Genomic DNA, 21,846 nt, shown 5'->3' with positions numbered 1-21,846 from the left:
CGGTTAGATCTGGAAGTTGTTGTCCATTCACACCTTTAAAGATGTTTAAGATGCCTATTACTGTGTTTTATAAAACACCAAAAATTCAAACTTTAACCAAAGAGCTGATACAAAACTTCCAGCTTCAGGTATACTTTAAACACAGCTCGAGTGGGCTACAGCTTCTGACAAAACTCTGTCAGGAGGGTAAAGACAAACTTTTAACATAAAACATTTTTAGAACATGCAGAAAACAATATGATTTAAGAATCCCTAGTTGTAACTTAGTAATAAAACCTCTGAACTGATAAATATACACAAGTTTATTTGTAAAGTGTTAAAAAAAGGAAAGCAGCTAAAACTCCTTTTCAGTGTAACAGTAATGGATTACTACAATTTATATTTTACAAACTGCAGAAGTCCATGTATCCATTTAACACTGCTGATTAAAATAAAAGCAAACATAAGAAAATATAAGCAAGATAATTAAGTAAGCAGTACCTGAAAGCTACAGATTCCAATATAGCTCGGACGAGATGGTTTCTGGTAGTGGAAGGTTTCAGCCCCATGAAAGAGGCACATAAATATGGGTCATTCACAGAAACCTGCAGAAAAGATTGCACCATGACTTCAGTGAATTCTATTTGTAGGCTTTTCAGAAAGGAGTCAAATAGTAAGAAAAAAAAATAACTTACGACAATTACAGGCAGCATAGTGAAAGGAGAAAATTGAAAACAATATGTAAGAGGTATATAGTATTATTTTAGCTAATTCACTGAACAGTTTAAATAGCTTCTTTCAACAGGAAAAAGGTTTAAGTGACTTCTTCCAAATCTGACATACTAAATAACACTAATCTGTATGACTTCTCTTTAAAATACATATAGTATACACTTGAAGCGTCTAGGACAGGGCACACTGATATTGCTGTTCTCTAGCAAGATTTCACACACACACTTTTTTTTTTTTTTTTAAACACTCCTGAACTGCTGAAAGAAAGATGAACTGACTTTTATAAGTAACACTGAAATGGATGGTAGATAAACGTAACTGATAAACAGAGTCCAACTAAAATTTTTATGGTCACTAAGTTGTTTTTTTTTTTTTTTGCAAAACTGGAAGATCGACTGATCGATCTCCTCTCCTCCACTCCTCTGATGAACTTTATCACAAAATATTAGTTTCCTGGACCATACCTGGTTTGTGACAATGTTAAATCTTATTTTCACTGTAGACAGTCATTTTTAAATGGAAACAATCCTTTCAGTTGTATTGTGCTAACTATTAATTACGACAACACTTACCAGCAGTTTGAATTTCATGCTTATAAAATATATACACACATATTTATAAAGTAAATTAAGAAAATGCTAACATATGTTAAAAAAACCCCAAACATATGGATAGATACAAAGAGCCAAAAAACCCCGTATGGATAGGTACATAGAGCCAAAAAAAAAAAAAAAAAGAAGTATGGATAGGTACATAGAGCCAAAAGGAAAATTGGCATTTTGCTAAAGTTCCAAAACAGAAGGAACTTCTGCATTACAGTAAAAGAAAGTATTCTCTTTTTTCCATATACAAGTACCCTTCCCATTCTAAGGATGGAACCCCTTGTTCAGCCCAGTAGCATAATAAAGATCCCTAGCTTCCAAGTTTACAGATTTTCATATACAAGATAAAAAACTAAAAAACATAGACTCATATTCTACATAAGGGTGAGTATCTTGAAAGAATCAATCATTAAAAAAAGAAAAAAGTAGCAGTCCATATACATGCATACAACCCAATGAAGAGTCCTAAGTTTTTGCTGTTAGTACTAACCACAGCAAATTAACCCTGGGACCCCCTGTTTCTAGCAGAATGTGTAAGAGGAAGAATTATTTATGTACATATTCACTCAATTTCAAATACACTTTCACAATGATGCTCCTCTCAGTGCGCTGCATCACAGCAGTAGAATCCAGTAAGACAGAAACTGGGTTCTTATTGCCTTAATATGGACAAGTAGAGAAACATTTTACTCTGTGTAGGAAATGAACATATGGGCTTCATAAGAACCCTCCCCAACCACTATAATTTTGAAGTCTAAGAAACATTACCATACAATCAATTTGTGTTAGCATCTAGCCAGTGAGGCTAAGCAGACATGCTAACAGTCCCAGAAGTGGTCAACTCTGTTCATGTCCCCTTTCACACCATTTAATCCACTCAGTTTCTAAATTGAACCAGATTCTGTTACTGTGAGTCTATTAGCTAAGCATGTTCCACTGAAATAAGCAGGCCTTTTAAAAGGCAAAGAAATTCACATTGGTGGATACTATAGTGGCAACTAGATGTCACAGTTAAAGAGAAATCTATTCAGGTTTCTAAGTACAGTGCTTCTAAATTTGGACTGGGAATATCAGAACTAGGAAAAAAGAGACTGAATCAATGGTTAAAGAGAAATCCATTCAGTTTTCTAAGTACAGCTTCTAAATTTGGACTGGGAATACTAGAATTGGGGAAAAAGAGATTGAATCAATGTTTACAAGAAGCTAGCTGGGGTTCCTTCTGGAGACAGCGTCAAGAAAGCAAGGGGGAGACAAACCCACAAGGCAAAACAAAAACCAACCAAACCAAAAAGAGGTTTTACCAACATCTCTACAGCTTGAATATTAATAGAGTTAAAGGTTCAAAAAAGATTCAGACTAACATTTGTCTACCTCAGGATTCCTGTCTGCAAATATTGAAATTTGGCATGGCTTATTCACGGCACAATTACTCACAGTAAATGCTAAACGGAAGCATCTCAGCACAATCAAGCTTTATACCCCTAAAAATAAATATAACAATTTGGTCAGCTGTTTGAGAGAAGGTAGTTGGGCTGCCTGTAGAAGAAATGAAATTTTTCTTTGCCTTGTTCCATTAACATACAGGACTTACACAAAAGTAACATTAAAGATGTTAAGTTTCTTTAGAAAAAAACACTAGTCCTGGGATCAAACTGAGTATGGTAGAGCAATGAAGATTAAAAAAAAAAAAGTCTTGGACCCACACAGAGAGATGAGCTGTTAAAAACATTCCATTCCATGTAGCTCTAGAATGTATGCATTCAAACTAACAAATTACTATCTAAGACTTCTAAGAGAAAAGAGAAGGTGGTGATTTTTGAGCAAAGAGAGAATACTGTTTTCATCCTAATAGCTTTTCTTTGTTTGAGTAACACAGTAACTTGAACACCTGACAGGTTCAAACATCAGTTGTCTGTACATCAAAGAACCAGCTGATGGCAGACATTACTCAACTCCACAGCACAACAGCAGCTTTCACTTCATCTTGCCTGGTCCATCTGTCCAATACAGTTTATAATGCTAATATTCCAAATGACAACTTGGGAGCCCAGGGCTACACCACAGAGTTTCCTCTGGACAGCAACACTGATTAGAAAAACCAAGTTTTGTGGAGACACAGATATTTTCATGTTGACAAACCCACAATGCAGAAACAGCTATGCTGCTGAAAGCATGCTTTTAGTCAGATTATCTCATGTTGCTTAGGAAAGTGGCCTAACTAGATGAAAAAGTTTTGGGGTTCTGCACAGTCCCTAAGCTAGCAATGGCTACATTAGCAAAACCTGTTTATTTTCATTCTGTATGAAAGTTTTTCTAAGAGCTCTGACTTGCAGCTGTGTCATATTTTGTGGTGACAAATTACGAGCTATTATTACCAACTGGCAAATCCATACTGGAAGCAACTGCTCTGTAGCTGAATAGGCAGTATGTCAGCTCCCCAGCTATCACAGTTTGTCATTTAATGTAATGTATTAACTGGAATTCCCATCAATTCCAATCTAGACTAATACGCTAGACTGAACTGCAGCATCAGTATCACCCCTGTTGCTGCCTCTGCACAGGGACAGTAACTCACATCTGTAATGAAACTCAAGAGGGATCATGAATCAGAGGTAAAAAGGACAGACATGAGGACATGTAAGTCTCTAGCATAAATGGAAAGCAAGTAGAAAGAACCCAGAGCTTGGGACCCAGAGGGGATCAAGTAATTGCAGGAAGTTCCTCAAATAGAGAGGAAGGTAAAAACAAGCTACTGGGAAATGGAGGGGACTAGAGCAAAGAATAAATGCCAGGAATTCCTTACTATACACATTGTGCTCAGCAGCAAGGCACAAACCCTATTTTAAAGGGAAAAATCTAATTCAGATTAAAATCTGCATATCAAAGAAGTGTCTAAATATTACTATCTTTGCTTTTCATAACACCAGGACTTGCAATCTTGCTTATATTTAAGTACACTTCAGTATTCTGATGAATTGCAACCTACATCTTGAAAAGAGGCAGAATAAAATGAATTATTTTAGAACAGTGCTTAGAAGTATTGTCTCAATTAAGGCTTTGCATGAGGCAGAAAACCTATCAGATCGGTTTCTGTCTCTACAGGCACTGCCTGCGTTACTGTAGCAAGTCATTTAGTTTATCTGTCCCCCAGGTCTCCATCTGCAAAATGGAAGTAATTTTCCTATTTCGTAGGATTTTTCTTACAGGGGGGTGTGTTTAAGCATTCTCATATGACAATGATCTTCAGATGTTGTGGTGAGGGACAGAGAATAAGAACCTGAGTAGAACAGAATAAATACTGTGATAAGATGAGAATTACTACATTTAAACATGTAAAAGTTAAAATTTTAACTGGGTTATTAAAAATATATTATCATTTATATTAATAATAATAATTTTACCTGAAAACCTGGAACAAAACAAACGCCTTGCGAATCAACAATACTCCGTGCCATTTCTTCTGTTTCATCGACATTGGTGAAAAGATCTGTAAAGATGCGCAAGTCATATGCTTTTATTATTTACTTCAATTTCTTCATATATTACTAAGAGACAAAAATCTAGAGTTACTTTTGTAATATTCTTGAACTACATGTTCCAAGGGAACTGAGCACTTTTCCTGTATTTCATGTCCATCAGTCACATTACAAAAAAAAAAAAAATCCTATTCATATGAAGACTAATTTCAAAAGGATCCTCTTGTATCTGTTATGCTATAGCCTTTTAATCTTCACATCCTGTAACAGGTCATTAGCTTTCCAAATAGACATAAATGGGAATTAAGAATGCTAACAATAGCACCCTAAGTATGTTAAAAACCTAGATTTGCAAAACATAAAAAAGGCGTTTTCCCCATAAAGATGTTGTTATTGTTAGCCCAAGCACCAAATGACTACAGAGATAGTCCTTAACACCCATGATATTTTCAGCACCCTTAATATTTTTACAAGTGACTGACACATAAATATAAATAAGGTAGGTCCTAATATCACCTCTTTGATAGACACTACTTTTATTCTTTGTCTAGCTAGATGTCTCCTTTCACAACTCTGTACAGGTCCCTCTTTAGCTTGTTCTTTACCCACATGCAGTTCTTGTACTAACACCCATCTTCTGTATTTTTAACCAATAATGTCCTTATGTGGCCACATAACATGTTTTTACAGAAGACTAGAGGTCTCCTGTAACTGAGGGCTATTGCTTTTTCTTGTCTAAGAAGTAAATTTTCCTATCAAAGATAAATTGAGCTAGATTAACCTAATTTATCTTTGAAAAAACCCATCTTGGTAACTTACCAGGAGTTTCAATTTACCTTTGTAACCTTCATAAATTTGTTTGAAAGCTTTGGATTCTACTGTACCCAGACTAATAAGCCTAAATCACATCTTTTCCTTCTTGTTGTATTTGCTATTTCTGAACTATATATAGTACCTCTACGTCAGGACAGAAAATGAAAAAATTAAGTATGATTTACTTCACCTTGAAGTTCCACATACTACTTTTTCAAAATTCTTAGAAGTGATCTGATCCCACTAAAAGAAGCCCATTAAACTAAGTTTGTCTTGCTGCAGAAATTCCTATTTCTGAACCTTTACCACTAATTCTGCATCTCATCTTCATCCATGTTAAGCGTCACCATCCCTATGGAGGCCATTAGCTTACCTTGTGTTTTGGCCCAATTCCTTCTGTAGAGCAAAAGTTTTACCCTTCTCTTTATTCGTAAAGCTGATAAAAGTTTCTGAATTCTGCTTCTCTGCAATCATATTTCCAGAAAATAAAGGTCTTACTTATTAGAGAGTCTACAGCAGCATGCTTATTTTTTTATCTCCCTGTAAAACTTCCCCAATTTTTGCCTGTGGTAACAACTGTAGGTCACGTCCATTTCACTACTGGCTAGCTAAAAATCCTTTATACTATTGCTCTGCATACACCAATAATACCCATTTTAAGTATGGATAAGTTGTATATGGGTAAGTATCCATTTTAAGTATGGAATTTGAAGTAGCAAGCTTATATATGTACCATTGATACTTGTATCTGCAGCACTGAACTGTGTATTGAATTGAGTAATTTCCTTAAAAGACTAGTGACTGTTATTCTCTAGGCTCAGTCAAATGTTGAATGAAGACTTGAGGATCAGAGTCACACTTAATCCTTAAGGGCACATATGTGAGCATGTATATGGCACATATGCACCAGAAGTTGACAACTTCAAGAAATGGGGAATTTTGTGGTGAGCTACACTTCAGGAAAACCCTTCCCAGATAACCCAAAGTTTGAGACACTAATTCCTTTTTTGCACCCTAATAAAGGTGTACTTAATTTCTAAGTAAACCAAGTAAATAGTTTATTAGAACACTCAGAAAAGTTGTCCTATAAAAAAATCAGTGGTTTTGAACATCAACTACTATAGAGCTAGTATTTTTCTTAGTCTTTTATTAATCTGGAATGCAAATCTTTTCATTACATAAAATAGTCACAGCCAAAAGGCACATTACTTCTATGTGGAACAACATACACAACACCATTACTTTTAAAAATAAAGTTCTTCACATTATTTTCATATAACTCTAACCTGTTATTAATTCTGAGATGTACAGCTAGAGATCTCTCAAAAGCATTACAGCAACTGTTTGTGGAATATTGCACTTACAATCATGCTACCTAGACTTAATTGGTAGTCAATTTCTGTGCTTCTCCTCAACTGAAAATTCAAGTCCAAATAGCCTAAAACAGCACACATCTAACTTTAGACAGGTCTCCTTTACACCATTCCTATTCAAGTGTGGATAGCAGGTTAAAAAAACCAAAAGGCATCAGGAACTTTGTCATGCTCAAGAGAAAGCAAGCGAGAAGTAAAATGTTTCAGGAAAATAAAAGCCTACATAGGGAGGAGGGTCTGAGAGGCAGAGTCTGATGAGGAGATGATTGTGCAAACCAAACTCCCTGCAGTAAACATGCTCAGCAGAGAACCTACTAATTAGATTGTGCATTTTCCACTATCCAAAACATGTAGGCTAGTTTCTTCAATTATGGATAACAAAAGCAAGCCCAACAACATAACTAAAAGCCCATAAATCAGTTTCTTAACTAGTAATATATTTTACCCTCTATAAAATTAAAGTACTTACTTATATCCTGAGCCCATTTTATGGCAGTGCCAATGTCTGACATACAGCCTTCAGTTAAGTAAACAACTTCTTCCCCGATCTTCCAACCAATCAGTGGATAGAGACCTTAATTATTTTCCATGAAACAAAAAACCCCATGTAGTTAAATTAAATGTTTCCAGAAAAACATATATATGCACCCCCCACAATAAACCCAACTAAAAATAAAAAACAGTTTTTAATCAATTCCTTTGCAGAATTCAAGATAAAAAAGTCACTGACAGAAGTTAAACATATTGTTTAAAATTGTAGTGACAGAATTACAAGAGACTCGAACAAGTTTGTTAAACTAAAGTTAACCTAAAAAAAATTTCACTATCAAATTACAAAAAAACCACTTTTTAAACTAAAGAGAATAGCTATCTGCACTTATAATTTAAAAGAGTAAGAGATTATATATACTTAATTTATCAATGTTTTCCTATTTGTTTTCAGTGTGTCTAATTTTCCCCAATGATTTCTAAAAAGTCAGAATTTACTTCCCCAAAACATAAAACATGAAGGCTGGGCTTTCAGATGGGAAGCACAAATACTAAAACAGACATATAGACACACACAAAAAAAAGCAAACTTAGAACACAGATCTTATTCACATAAGAGAATGAAAGTGATGTACTTTTTTATTCCTTTTTCAATATGCAATGCTTCCTCACATAGAAAGCAAAAAAAGAAAACAAGTTTCACAGTTTGCCCATCCTTGTCCCCAACAAAGGTTACTGCCAGTTAACTATAGCATTTTACCTGTATGTTTGCCTAATATAAACAACAAAAGAAACATCCAAACTCATTACAAATATTTGGTGATGTACTTTGTCTATAACTACAAAAGATTAGCACTTCTATTGTTTACATGATGGGATTTGCAGGAAGTTATGACTTCCACCAAATAGTTTTGGCTTTGCAGTGACTCAAAAATAAAAATTCAATTACTTTGAATTTTTTTTCCTTATCTCTCAGAAGAAAGGCAGAAATACATAGGGCAAACACTGTTAGTTTACTTGAAAACACAGTACAGCATCTTTCAAAGATCCGTCTGCTTGAAGATACTATTACATTAGAAATAAACAGCCAATAATGAGGATAAACCTGATGATTTGTTCTCCCCTTTGCCCCCCCATGGATATGTTGAAACCTTAACAAAGAATAGAGACATGCTACTTCGAACTGTCAGTCTGAACACAAAGACCTTCTTGTTTGATATCTGTATTAGTAAGGACATAGCACAAAAGCCCTGCAGAGTACTGCTTTTAATGCTAAAGCAAAAAGGCCGTTATCTAGCTGAACAGTGGATGCTCTCCAGCACTGCAGCTGGACAAATAGTTTTTCAGGTCACTCGATAAGAACCTAAGCATTCAGTGGTCACTGCAATAAAAACTTCATGCAACCCAAGTCCCATTAACTGTTGGAGTGAAGAAAGCACCCAGGCCTTATGGGACCCTGCTCAGGACTCAGAGATCATGGGTAATGCAACAAAGGTAAATGAGTCCCAATAACGATAGGACCAGAAAAGCATCAGAAGGATCTAGGGATTCTCTCTACTTTCTCAAGGTGACTTGGCTGACATACAAGTGTGTGTCTCTCAGAATCATCTCCAGTTTTCTTGCCTGTGTCCAAAAGAGTGGCATGGTAGTACTAGTGCAATTGCAGAAACTTGGTTAGTGCTGGAAGCACTCTGGCACTTACAAGGGAAAACAATTAGCAGTACCTATTTAGATTAAAGTTTGTATTTGTCTCTTGAAAGGAAAAGGTGATATACATATCTCCAGATCCTTGGTGCAGCTCTCCCTTACAATCTTTATTTTCTACCAAAGGTGAAGCTGCAAAGCAGCAAGACCAAACAATCATTGAGCCAAAAGTCCTAGAGAAGGACAGCTAATTAGGGACAGAGAAGTCCATCAGATGGCTGTCCTAAAGATGCTCACACCAGAATCTCTAGTAGTATAAGATAATCTGCCTCCAGGGAACAGATCAACGTGACACTTGGTATGACCACAGTTACTAAGAACTATCAGACTGCCAGAGAGGTAGATTTAAAATCTATACAACATGTTTCCATCACTGAGTTGTGAGAAGTGCTGTTCTCAAAGGAACTTTTTTTTTTTTTTTAAACTGTCATATATAGCAACTAAATACAGATGAGAAACTAGAACAGCAGCTAATGAATAGCTTGCACGAGGATGCTGTAGGGATTCATCTTGCAGTCTTAAATACATATGTCAACTTTAAAGATTGAACACATTACATTTCATGCCCAGGACACTGAGAAAGCTAGGTACCTAACTTGTCCTACTAACCATACCACACAACAGCCAAAGAACATAGGGAAAATAACTTTAACATAAATAACAGCCTAAAGCAGTAAAAGTTTCTAAAGCACTGCCTTAAAGATTTCAACTCCTATCAGATCACAATAGCCATATATTTTCTTAAAAGAAAACAAAATGGAAAAACCTTACAGCATGTTTTTGCTATTACATTTCCACAGACTGCATACAGCTGATTTCCTAGTAAAAGTATCATCACAATGACATCATTAATTAGCCTAAAAAGCATTTGCATTCATAGGGAATTCAATGTCCGTGCTACTCTGACACATCTCCTGTATTTGCCAAGGTCCTTCCAGACCTTAACTGGCAAAAGTCTCCTTAGCACACTGCTGTCGTCCTCCCCAGTCCCACCCCTCCCAGTTTAAATTGCAGGCTTCCTGAAATTAGTAACTGTTTAAAAATATGACAGAGAAAGACTGTGCAGGCAAATTTACTTCAGGATTGTCTGTTGCTCCCTTGACAAATAACCATCTATAACAAATTAACAAGCTTGACAGACCACAAATGTTCAGAATGACAAAGTTTTAAACACTAGAAACACATTGGGGAGCCCATTTCTAGTGTTTTAAAAGAAAACTAGTAATTGCTAATCCTGCATTATCTCACTGCAGGTACTTCAAAACATAAGGGCTCAAGCAGAGGAACTTACAGCGATCCACTGGAACATTTTGATGTGGACCAATCCCCTTTTTCTCCATTCCTGTACTGTATAATACTGCTACCAAGAACAACAAGTGGAAATAAATAAAAAAAAAAAAAAAGGAGGGATGCAGGTAGCAGACATAATTATTAGTGATGTTACTTAGATTCTCTTCTTGAGAAGCATATTTCAGGATAACCAAGATCTATGTTTCTAATTAAAAGTTTCCAGAGTCTTCTGTTCTGAAAACACTTTCACACTGTTTTTCTACAGCTAAAGACAGAAAGAAAAGCATAGCCCTGTTTTATCCTTTTTGTACCATCATCATTATCAGCTGTCAAGTAACGTGAAATACTCTAAAACTAAAATTTCACTAGCTTACCTCTCTGTGATGCAAAGAGATGCTCTCCAGTATTCACATTCCAGAAACAACCTGTTCCCATCGTCAATTTAACATCTCCTGGGTGAAAGCAGCATTCTCCAAACATGGCTGACTGCTGGTCAGCTACCTGCCATACCAACAAAAATAATACAAGTTAGCTATCAACTACCAGCCTACAATGCTGCTGGATTTTAAAATACCAATGCAAACACTTCAGAGTTCTGAATACAAGTAACCATTCAGAAAGGAATTGAGCATTAAGAGAGGACTCTTATACAATTTCTTAAGTATTTGCAGGCCATTCCAACAGTCAGATTTATCCCTAGAATCAAATTACACCAGATCTGGACACAACGTGAATGCCTGTGGTATTGCTTGCAACACTGAAAAATATGTCATGGACACAAAATAAATATTTTATGTTTTAGTATTTGACAAGGATAAATGGGGCATTTGCAACACCAGGGAGCAGAACAGAGTAGCTTGGCTTGAATTCCTCTTCCCCCAAATAGAAAGTTTAAGTTTTGAGGTCTCACCTTCCTTTTTCCCTGCCACCCCTTCCTGTACCAAATTATTCCATGCTCAATTTTTCAACAATGACGATGGCTATTAAAAGTATTTACTTATGTTTGTGCCTTGATGAAACACTTAATTTACAGGTAAATTGAGTCTACAATTCTTTAAAAATAGCAAGATAAATTCATGTTAGATAGATGACAATTTTTCCATTTAGCTCAATTCAAGCAGATTTTTCTACAAGCCATAACTTTACAAAATAATGGGTTTTTCTTATCCAAATCCTAACTACTGATGCAAGAACATGTTATTCTCCATTTATTTTTAGTGAAAAAAAGAAATAAAAGGTACCACAAGTGGATCTATCAACAAATACTCTTACATTTGTGTAGAGGCTTGCTGAAGTCAAGCCAGGATGGACCTCATTGCACAACTTCATATAGAACAATTGATTTTAAGCCAGAGAAAGAGATTACCAGAGCTTAGACCAGAACCCAGTTCTCTTTAAGTCCTACATTCGGTGCTTAATCATTTGGTCATCCAACCTTAATGGATCTCAACCTCTAGAAATCCCTTCCCATTCCTCTCTTTTCCTTGCCCCCTAAGGTTGTAAACCGAGTTTTTGGAGAAAAATTCAACAACCAATTCTACTGTCGTTAAGTCACAGAGAAGGAATAGAGAATACTTACTAAACAAGCAAGTATTAAATCAAAGCTAGATAAAAAGAATATAGGTACAAATATACAGATTTAAGTAAGAAAACATTTTCACTCACCACTGCCATTATTGGAATAGGTACCCCAAATATTTCAGAGTCAGCTGATCCAAAGTTGAAGCTTAAAACGAACGTTATGGAGAAACATCACACCACTAAATTGACGTTTTTGTTAAAATGAAATCTAGATATATAAGGCCTGGGTCTGCATCACATATGAAAGGTAATGCTACTGATTTATTTTAAAGAAAGCATCAAAACTTTCACTTTAAGAAATACTGATAGTAAAAATAAAGTTTTGGTTGTAGTGTTAAAAAAGCACATCTGCATATAAAAATAATTTAATCTGTTTTGTGTATCTATATATTACTTTGCCTGTGCAGATTATGTAGTATTTTTCTAAAGGCAATTAATTTAACAGGTATCATATTCTTTTAAATATGCCTTCATAGTTACCTTGTGTCTTTCACTGGAGGATAAATAGACATTGGAATGGAAAGTAAATTACACAAAGTGGGATTCCAACATTTCTGAAATAATATGGAAAAAGTAAAAATGTCAGCAACTCTCTCAGAAGCACAATAAATAGCAACAACATCTTTTTGGAACAGCACATACCATAAAGGGCTCAAAAACGCCCGTAGCACTGGCATTTGAGTAATCTGTAGCATACACAGAACCTACCATAAAAAAAAAAGAGCAAAGTAAGATTTTAGATCTCCAAATATTTAAGAGTCATTTCAAACATACTTTTTCTTTAAACACCTCAGTTGCTCCCACGAAATATAAACTGAGTGTCTACAGGCAAAGCCATAATGATACAATGAGCACACAAACTTTACCTGCCACTCACTATAATGTGTATATATTACTTACCTTATTTCACCCTCATGAAACTGGCTAGAAGAGAGCCGGTACTTTTGACAACACGTACAACACTGACTGCATCCTGTCTATCATAATCTATCCAATTGCTCAGGCTTTAGCCCTCAGGACAGAAACTTGTAATTCTTCCACACTTGTAACAATTCTTTGTTCTTTGTCTTTCACAGGTACTTTTCTTCAATCAAGGCCAATTAGTTCTGGTAGTCCTCTTAAATCTTAAATGCTTAAAAGGTTGATTACACTGAATAATTATTTCCCTTTCTGACTACCCTCCCAGGCAGGCCCAAAGAATAATTAATTCAGAAGTTATTTTTTTTAAACAGTAAATATATTACAATACTCATCAATTATAAAAAAAGCATGAATTGTCAAAAAAGTATTTGAATTCTAGGAAAGATCAATGACAATCATGAACATAGTTACTTAGATTCCAGTATGTTTTATTAATATTTAAGACGAACTGTAACATTCACCTTTAGTCAATCTATACAGTAACCACGTGTCAACTGTTCCAAAGCAGCAGTTATTTTTTTTGGCAGCTTCTTCAGCCTGGGAACAAATATACATACAAAAACAGTATTTACAACTGGGTACAATAAAGAGGAATGTATTTCCTGATTCCTTTTCTCATTTTCTTTGTGGTTAATGATAGTGTCCCCAGAAAATAAGTCTCTGATTGCCAATATTTCTTCTAAAAAAGGGCGAGTCGGCTATGTAAGTAATGTTAATCTACAGTTCATGCTCCTAAAAGACAATAAGCAGTTTCTTAGAGTTGCTGCTAAAGAAATAAAAGCAATTAATCTTCTACTGCAGTGGCATTAGAGCCTTAAGAAGGGAAACTTTAGAGTCACAATTATAACAGTAGTGAAGGAGTGGTGAATAAAGAAAACAAGGTCCTGCATACAGCACTTAAATAAAAAATTAACAGAAATAGAAGAAATAAGTGTATTTTAAAAATACGTGCTTGAGAACAATAAAGACAGAGCCGCCATTTTCTGGTTTATGTTGTCTGTAAAGAGTTCAAAATGTTATTTTCCTTGGGGTTTTTTCCCCTTTAAAATGGGAAATTCAGGTTTCATCTAATTTCTACTAACTGATGCTGTGTACAACTACAGAATTCAGAAAAAGAACACACAAACTAGTTCACTCAAAACATGACTGAATGCATTATTCTCTGTAATTAAGAGCCAGGAATTTTTGAGCTTCTTGGTTTGATAGTCACATAATTGAAGTATCAGTGCCTGGCAAAATGTTCATCTCACGCTGAATACTCACAGCAGCTGCATAACCTTCAATTATATAATCCTCCAAATTCACACCTCACATTTTCAACAGGTCCAACCAAAACTTGCCAGTAAAAAAATTATACTTGACCTTCTCAACAGTTAATTTTGTGACAGAAAATACCAGACAAAACTCAAAAGATTTTGAGGTTTCTTTACACAGGGTAGAAAATAAATGATAAGCATTTTCTTCAAAAATTAACATAGAAAATAAGATGACTGAAGTTATAAATACAATATGAAGAAACAAGGAAAATGGTAAGGATTATAGCAAAGAATACAGCAACAAATAGCTCAGTGCTCATTAGTCCATTAGATTATTCCAGCACAACTTATTTTATGTGTAGTTTCCAATTTACACTACAACAAAATGCAAAATAAATTGCAATGTTTGATTGTTCAGTACAATATTATTTGTGAAACTGTAAACACTGGAATAATGCAGACTGGAAAGATAAGACTGACAGTTGAAAATAAATACAATTGTCATGCAAAACTAGAGTGCAAACAACTTTAAAACAAAGTACAATTACTAATTGTATAATTATATGAAGAGAAATAAGGTGATTTGATTGTTTTTCTTATGCATGAAGAACATTTTTTATTACTACACATTTCCAGAATCAGAGGAAAAAGTTGTATAAACTGAGTAGATATTTAGGTAGACAGGCGTTGAACATTAACACAGATAAAAGTCTTTCATTCTGGTTCTTTTCCTGAAAAGAACCAGCAAGACAAAACTGAAGAGGTTACAACCAACCTAAGTCACTAGCCATTATTACAACTTAAGAAAGCTATTATTTTTCCCTTTCCAGCTTACCTCATGTATGTTTTTAAAAACCCATGACAACTTCATAGAAGTTTGTTGTGTTGAAAAAGTAAGAAAACTTGGTGCCACATATCGATCATTCCCAGTCAAGAAATGAAGCACTGTAAAAATAACATGGATTACCTGTTTCAAAAGAAAACAGTTACTTAATTTTTAATCTCTCCTTTTAAAGGTTTCTCACCAATTATCTTTAAAGGATGACAACACAGATGAAAGCTGCTGACATGAGATTAGATTCAGAAAGCTAAAATTCTGTTAGAGAATCCTTACACAGGATTTCAACAGATAGCCTTCCCACAACACATACCATGGGAAAGAGCAGCTGCGCTAAGCAAGTCTGTTTTACTGACTTCCGCTGGCACACTGACAGAGACTGCTCTGCATTATGAAGACAGGTCACCTACATGAGCATGACGCGTGATGTGGTTGACAGCGTTACATACTGTTATTCCAGTCAAAATTCTCCGACAGTAGACAGGCTCAATCATGTTTTACTAGATTAACCAAAATTTAATCATTAATCAAGTTTTCATTCACAAAAGAAATCAGTGGCAAACTGAAGAATTTAACTTCTTATGATGAGTGTGCTAGTTAGTTTCCACTTACAGGAAAAATAATTTCAGTTTTTCCACTTAGAGCAAGTCTTTTTCTTCTAAAGGTATGAAGCACAAGCCATAAGCAGCATAAAGTGTACCTTCTACAGATAATCTGAGCAAACAGTACATTAAATAAACCCTCAACTAACAAAAACCCCCAAACACTGCCAACCAAGAACTATCTACATCCAAAAATTATGCTGTAGCAGTGTTAACATACAACATTTTAATACAACAAAGAGACTAAAAAGTAACAAAACGTGTGCTAGACCTACAGATATCTTTTCCCATAATTAATTCTCTTGGGGCTATCAGTACTGCATTTTTTCTTGGTACTATCGTCCATGCTAATCTTGCTCAGTTAAATGTTTTTAGGCCACAGCATGTCATATTAACATGTTAACAGAACACTTGCAGTATTTCATATATTGCCCTTACACTTCATAAAAATGAAACAGTTCTAATATGTCCAAGCAGTACCCAGCTTAGCACAGTTTTACCTTCAGCAGAAGGGACTTATTCCAGGAATTCACAAGTTCAGCACTTCTTAAGTCTTGCCAACTTATGAAATTATGAAAAGGTTTCCCTGTCCTCCTGAAAAACAGTATTTGAACATTTCCATTTAAAACTACTGAACATACACTGCCCCAAAAATTCAACATCATTCACCGTTTCCAGTCAGGACACTTAACACTAAGTCAATTCCTAAAATAAGTGTGGATCCTCCTGGTGGATTTGAGGAATTAGCAATAGGCACATGGACATTTCGAGTGTGAGGCTTCTCACCAGTATTAAAAAATACATATGTATTCATCTCTTCCAAAGTACTAAGAACAAAACAAAAAGGACATATGCTTACAAACCATTCGGAACTGCTGTAAGGTGTGGCTGTGCAAACACAAGAGAACATGAGTGACTGACATTTGCTGCTTTCAGGTTGTGACTTGAACGAGTTCAACATTTCTACAGTCTGCTTCTATGAATACAAATGAACACAAATTCATTTTAAACAACACACAGTATACATACTTGTGCCATGTAATGAAAGTTCCTCTCTGCGTTGAGATGCCAAGACCAGCAATTTGGCTCATGTGAAGTCCCGCAGCTGAAAAACAAAAACAAACCACACACAAAAAAAGTATTTATTTGAAGAAACAAACAAAAATACAACTTTTCTGATATAACTATAAAGCCTATGGAATACTTAGGAAATTAATAATTTGAGAGAATATAAATCTCTACAGACTGGCCAACTAAGTGGCTAGAGCAGTGAAATATCAGCGAACTCTGAGTCAGACCAACTGATTCCAAACCAGGTGAATAAACCCATGTATTTTACAAAAACAGTTGTGGCACACTGACCCTTTTCACCTTCTGAAAGGCCTGCGGATACTTTACTTGAACAATCCCAGACACAGGCAGGCAGGTTACATATGCCTATATAATAAATTAAAATGTGCATTTCACATGGATGAATGTGAAAAAAAGCACAAACGGAAGGAGTAAGTACCTTTACAAACTTACAGAAAGAAATTCCATAAAGAAACAAAACTAGATTGATTCTGTAGGCAGTAAAGAGATTAACGTCAATATGCCATGAGTTTTTACATCACTTTAGTAATGACATGTCTCACCTTAAATATTATATTCCTTAAGCAAACGTTCAAAATTCCTAAGAACAAATTTGCTTAAACCACATATCACTGAATGCAACAAAGTACACTTCAAATTCAGAAGTATAAAAATGTACATTTGGGTATACACCAATTTTGCTCTTAAATCTTACCTTCAAATAACTGTTACAGAACATTTTTTCTAATATCTGTAACTGTAAAAAATTAAGTATGTCCACGACTATTTTCAAAGCAGCTCTGGTCAGCTTCCCAAGTACCTCCATGCATGCTTCCAAGGCAAAATTATGTGAAAAAAACCATACATTAAGAAATTCCACTTAAATGACAGGCTACCTATTTTGTCCAAAGTACTGTTACCCTGAAGGGCTTTTTCAATCCCGCTACTTGAACAAATCAGAGGTTAAGTAGGTCCTGCTCATACATGTTATGTTAACTTTCATGTGCAAAGTTACTCATTTGCATAAGCATATACTGCAGACCCTACAACCAACAGCCTCCGAGTAACAATTACAGAAGGGGTTTCATAGAGAAAGGGCACGTCTTGCTCTGCCAACCTCTACATGTGCTTCTGCATCTTCCCTTATACTGGTCCTTGCATTCACACAGGCAGTGGTATCAAGGCCCTCAATCAGCTGCAAATTAAATCAGTGCTTTCGCAAGGCTACCTGCTCCAACTGCCTGTACAAGTACTGCTGGTAGTGGGAGCGTACGGGAGGAGGACCTGGGAGCAGGTGGCTTGAGAACTGCAGTATTTCTTTTTCAGTAGCTGCTGGGTCTAAACTGAAGACAAAGCCATACCAGTACTGCTGCAGCTCACTGCTGATTAGAGTGGCACGTCCTACTCCTCCCCATCTCCACAAGCTGCACGCTCCCACCACTTCTCCTGTGACACCTATCATGCTCTCTAGACCCCAATGAGAGTAGAGCTAACTTCCATTAAAGAGAAAAATAAAAAAGACGACAAAGCACAGACAGTTTTCAGCTAAGCTGGTGAGCTAAGCTGTCTCCTGGAATGGTTGAACGATTACCAGAGTGTGAGACAGGGGCGGGACTATGCAGCCAGAAGCAGTTTCCACCTTTAGGTAGTACTGAACTACATCAGCTCATCCACCCACACACAGAATCACGTTTTAGCTCCACAAGCCCTGTAAACTGAAGTGCTCCTATGCTTTCTTCCTGCTTTCAGACAGTCTTTCCTGCCCCTGGTACCACACCCTCTCTTGCACTGGCACAAATATTTGTGAAGCTCTGCTGGCATAAATGACTGCACAGTGATTTGACTCATGAAACTGCTCTGGACTTGAAACAACCCTGTAAAAAGGAGAGCAGGACTGCTTCTTTGGACAGAAGTGTGGGCTTACACTCACTTACGTTACACAACCACTTAAAAATTACTTGCCGACACTGTGCACAGCTTGACCACAAGGAAAGCTTCCTCTTAAAACTAGCTGAAATAACTTGCTTCCTGATTTGCCACACAGAATGGGAGTGGAGGAAGCTACTAAGGTCTTTAGGGGTTGAGGTGGCATTGCTATTCTTGTGATAGAACAGTTGTGGCTGCTGAGAAAACAGAACAAGAGCCCAAAATAATCAGTTGCAGCTTACACCTAGTAATGGTTACTCTCCCTGTCCCCTAGGCTGCCTTCCAAAGGAAGAGACAAGAGCAGTTTTGCCTTGAGCCAGGCTTGGAGGCAGAGCAACACATGGAGATCAAACTGCAAGGGGGGCTAAACAGGAGGAACTTTAGGCACTGAAAAAAAGAGTATGACGCACACACACATGACAAGGAAGCTGGGGCACTGTGAGAAAGTGAGCTGGGATGCAGCTGACAGGTCCATGGCATCAGCGTGGCACAGAAGGTGATCCATGCTGGACTGCAGGATGCTGGAGCTGATATAATGGGAAAGCTCTGTGAGTTGTAGAGAGTAAGTGCACTGTTAGAGCGGAATCCAGAAAAGAGGGGGGGGAAAAAAAAAACTTCAGAAGTTTGGCAGAAAAGGGAGTTATATGTGTTTTAGTGCGTGAAGTACTAGGAAATTTTACGCTAAAGTACAAATAGAAAAGAACGATACATAAATTGGATGGCAAGAACTGTTTGTAGTTTGAATGGGGAAAGTGGGAATATTGGGTTGTAATCGAGCGAACACAACTATGCAGCATCCTGCTTTCATTCTCACATACACTCACAACCACAGACACAAAGTGGCAGTAGAATAACGGGGAATCGGAAGGAGAAACAAGCCTACTCTGTTCGTACACAGAGGCATCTGGAGGAAGGCAGACAGACACTGGGGAAGGATACATATACAAAAAGCTGGAGCAACGAGGCGCTGTCACTGACATGTAAATCGAGTATGCACACTGCTTCTGGTTCTCCTTCAATTCTAATCTGGCCCCACTGAAAGAAAAGAAGTCATTGAAGTGTCCTATTTTACGTAATGATTGAATAGACCTTAAAGCATGCTGTAGACCTTAAAGCATGTTGCAGACTTGTGATGAATTTTCAGTACTTTTAAAAAATAAAGATAATCTTATTATCTAATTAAGTAACTTTACTAAATTTGGTGAATAATTAATTAACTTCTCAAACTTTATAAGCCATTACCTTGTACAGCCTCTTTTATTACACCAACAAACTGACTCCACAGCACTTCAGGATCTAATTCAACCCAGCCAGGACGAGGATAAAGCGATTCCACCTGTTCACAAAAGACACACAACATCATTATGATCCCTAGTTCACAGAAATCAGGATTCTTGTGAAAGTTTCTGCAAATACATTCAGTTTTGCCTTTGCTTGGTCTTAATTTTCTGAATCTACTCCAAGAGGAGAAACAACAGTGTTTGTCACTTTTAAAACATGGTTGAATGTGGGTGTGTGATCTCTAGAAGAACTCCTCTCTTCAGAGGGAATAAAGAAGCCCAAACCCCCAAGAACTGGGGAGCCTGTAGACCCCTTTCAGGGCTCCAAACTGGAAACCAGGTTTCTCAGAGAGCCTTTTGGCTCCGCTGCTGAACTTGGATGTCAATCCCTCTGAGCAGCTCACTAGCAGCGTGGCACAGCAGGCCAGGGGGCACCTGCCAGATGGGCTTCCGGCAAGAGGGAGGGTCAGCTCCACTGAGAACATCCCCTTCCATCTCTGAAAATCCATCACATTTCTTACGCTTCCCCTCGATGCAATCTTTTCATTGCAATAGCTGACGATAAAAAAGTTAATTGCGGAGATTGTCTTGATCCCAAAATCACAAGCCATACAAACCAAAAGCAGCCTGAAATTCATGCTCCAAAGTTAACAGGTTTTTTACATAGTGCTGTTACATAATGGGACGTGTGTAAACGCAAGTCCTGTGCAAATCTCAGCTATGCCCTACTAACAAAAGTTGTTTTGTTTGAAGAGGAACTGGCCGACAAGCGACTAAAGCGAAGGTAATGAGGAAAGGTGGGCGGGTGCAAATGCTGAGAGGTAACGGGGCGAGGGCAATAATAGTATCCCCCATGGGGCTTCCAACCGGGCTGGGGGTTTCCTTTCATCCAAGCTGGTCTGAGGCCCCTCGGGAAGCCGTCCCCACCCGACCTGGCTCAGAGGACGCCTGCGCACGGGGAAAAGCCAAGCCGGGTGAGCGCCCGTGAACGCTTCCCACACCGAGCCGCGACCCGCGCCCCGCCTGGGCAACCCGCCGTCTCCCGGGACCCCGCACGGGTGAGGGACCCGGAGACCCGCAGGTCAAAGCCGCCCAGCACTCGGCGGAGAGCGGGCACGTTCGGCCCCGCCCGCAGGCGCCCGCCCCCGGCGACGGCTCCCGAGGCAAACGCCGCCTCAGGCTGCCCTCGCCCGCCGACCCCCTCCGCTCTCGCCCGGGGAAGGGCAGCCCGCGCCGCTCGGCCCGACGGCGAGGTGAAGGCGCCGCCCGCCGCTGTCCCCCCGCCCGCCGCGGATTCACCTTCCTGCAGCTGGAGCCTCTGACCGCGGCCGCCCGGTCATAGACGTGGCACTTCACCACCGTGCTGCCCACGTCCACCCCCACCACGTACCGCGCGGGGGCGGCGCCGCTCTCCTGCTGCCCGCACGGCATCGCCCGCCGCGGCCCGGCGCGCAGGGATCGCGGAGTGCGGCCGGGCGGCCGCCGCCCGCTAGAAAACCACCGCCCCGCCCCGCCGCGGGGCGGGCGCCCGGCCGGCCTATGGGCGCGGGGAGGGCGGCGGCGGGAGGCGGGTCGCCCTCGGGGCGGCCTGCGCGGGCCGCGGCCTGGCAGCGGCCCGGGAGTCGCGGCCCCCGCGGGCCTGGCCTTGGCCCTGGCCGTGCGGCAGAGAGCCGCGCGGGGCTGCCGCGGGGAGGAGGGCCGGGCGGCGCAGCTCCCTGCCGGCGGCTCTGGCGGGGACGGCGGCACCTGCGCGCCCGCTCCCTCATGGGGCGGGGCGGGTTTCCCGGCAGGGCCGGCGCCTTCTCAGCGTGGCCAGGCTCTGGGCACGGGGATCCCACACAGAGAGCAAACACCCCAAAACAAACCCCCATGTTTAGTCTGTGCAGTTTCTATATAAAGTTGCCAAATGCACG

General features: G+C 38.6%; 1 protein-coding gene across 4 annotated transcripts in view; it reads right to left on the bottom strand.

Moving 5' to 3' along the window:
• Positions 1-21,687, bottom strand: part of GK5 (glycerol kinase 5) — a 28,049-nt gene extending 6,362 nt beyond the window's left edge. Inside the window, exons 1-13 of one of the 4 annotated variants that reach the window (XM_075507240.1) lie at positions 21,233-21,685; positions 19,896-19,989; positions 16,686-16,761; positions 16,157-16,250; positions 15,052-15,183; positions 13,422-13,497; positions 12,682-12,743; positions 12,520-12,593; positions 12,124-12,184; positions 10,833-10,959; positions 7,445-7,549; positions 4,715-4,800; positions 481-584 (exon numbers count right to left, since the gene is read on the bottom strand). In XM_075507240.1, coding sequence (XP_075363355.1) covers positions 481-584; positions 4,715-4,800; positions 7,445-7,549; positions 10,833-10,959; positions 12,124-12,184; positions 12,520-12,593; positions 12,682-12,743; positions 13,422-13,497; positions 15,052-15,183; positions 16,157-16,250; positions 16,686-16,761; positions 19,896-19,989; positions 21,233-21,364 — 1,223 coding nt within the window. In that variant the 5' untranslated portion in view covers positions 21,365-21,685. Of the gene's footprint in view, positions 1-480; positions 585-4,714; positions 4,801-7,444; positions 7,550-10,832; positions 10,960-12,123; positions 12,185-12,519; positions 12,594-12,681; positions 12,744-13,421; positions 13,498-15,051; positions 15,184-16,156; positions 16,251-16,685; positions 16,762-19,895; positions 19,990-21,232 lie in introns of all 4 variants that reach the window. The other 3 variants (XM_075507243.1, XM_075507241.1, XM_075507242.1) reach the window with 3 other exon arrangements.
• Between the last annotated feature and the right edge of the window lie 159 nt (positions 21,688-21,846).

This window comes from Mycteria americana, chromosome 7 (genome assembly GCF_035582795.1).
Source record: "Mycteria americana isolate JAX WOST 10 ecotype Jacksonville Zoo and Gardens chromosome 7, USCA_MyAme_1.0, whole genome shotgun sequence".
NCBI lineage: Eukaryota > Metazoa > Chordata > Aves > Ciconiiformes > Ciconiidae > Mycteria > Mycteria americana.
This window is presented reverse-complemented; position numbering and strand designations above follow the sequence as displayed.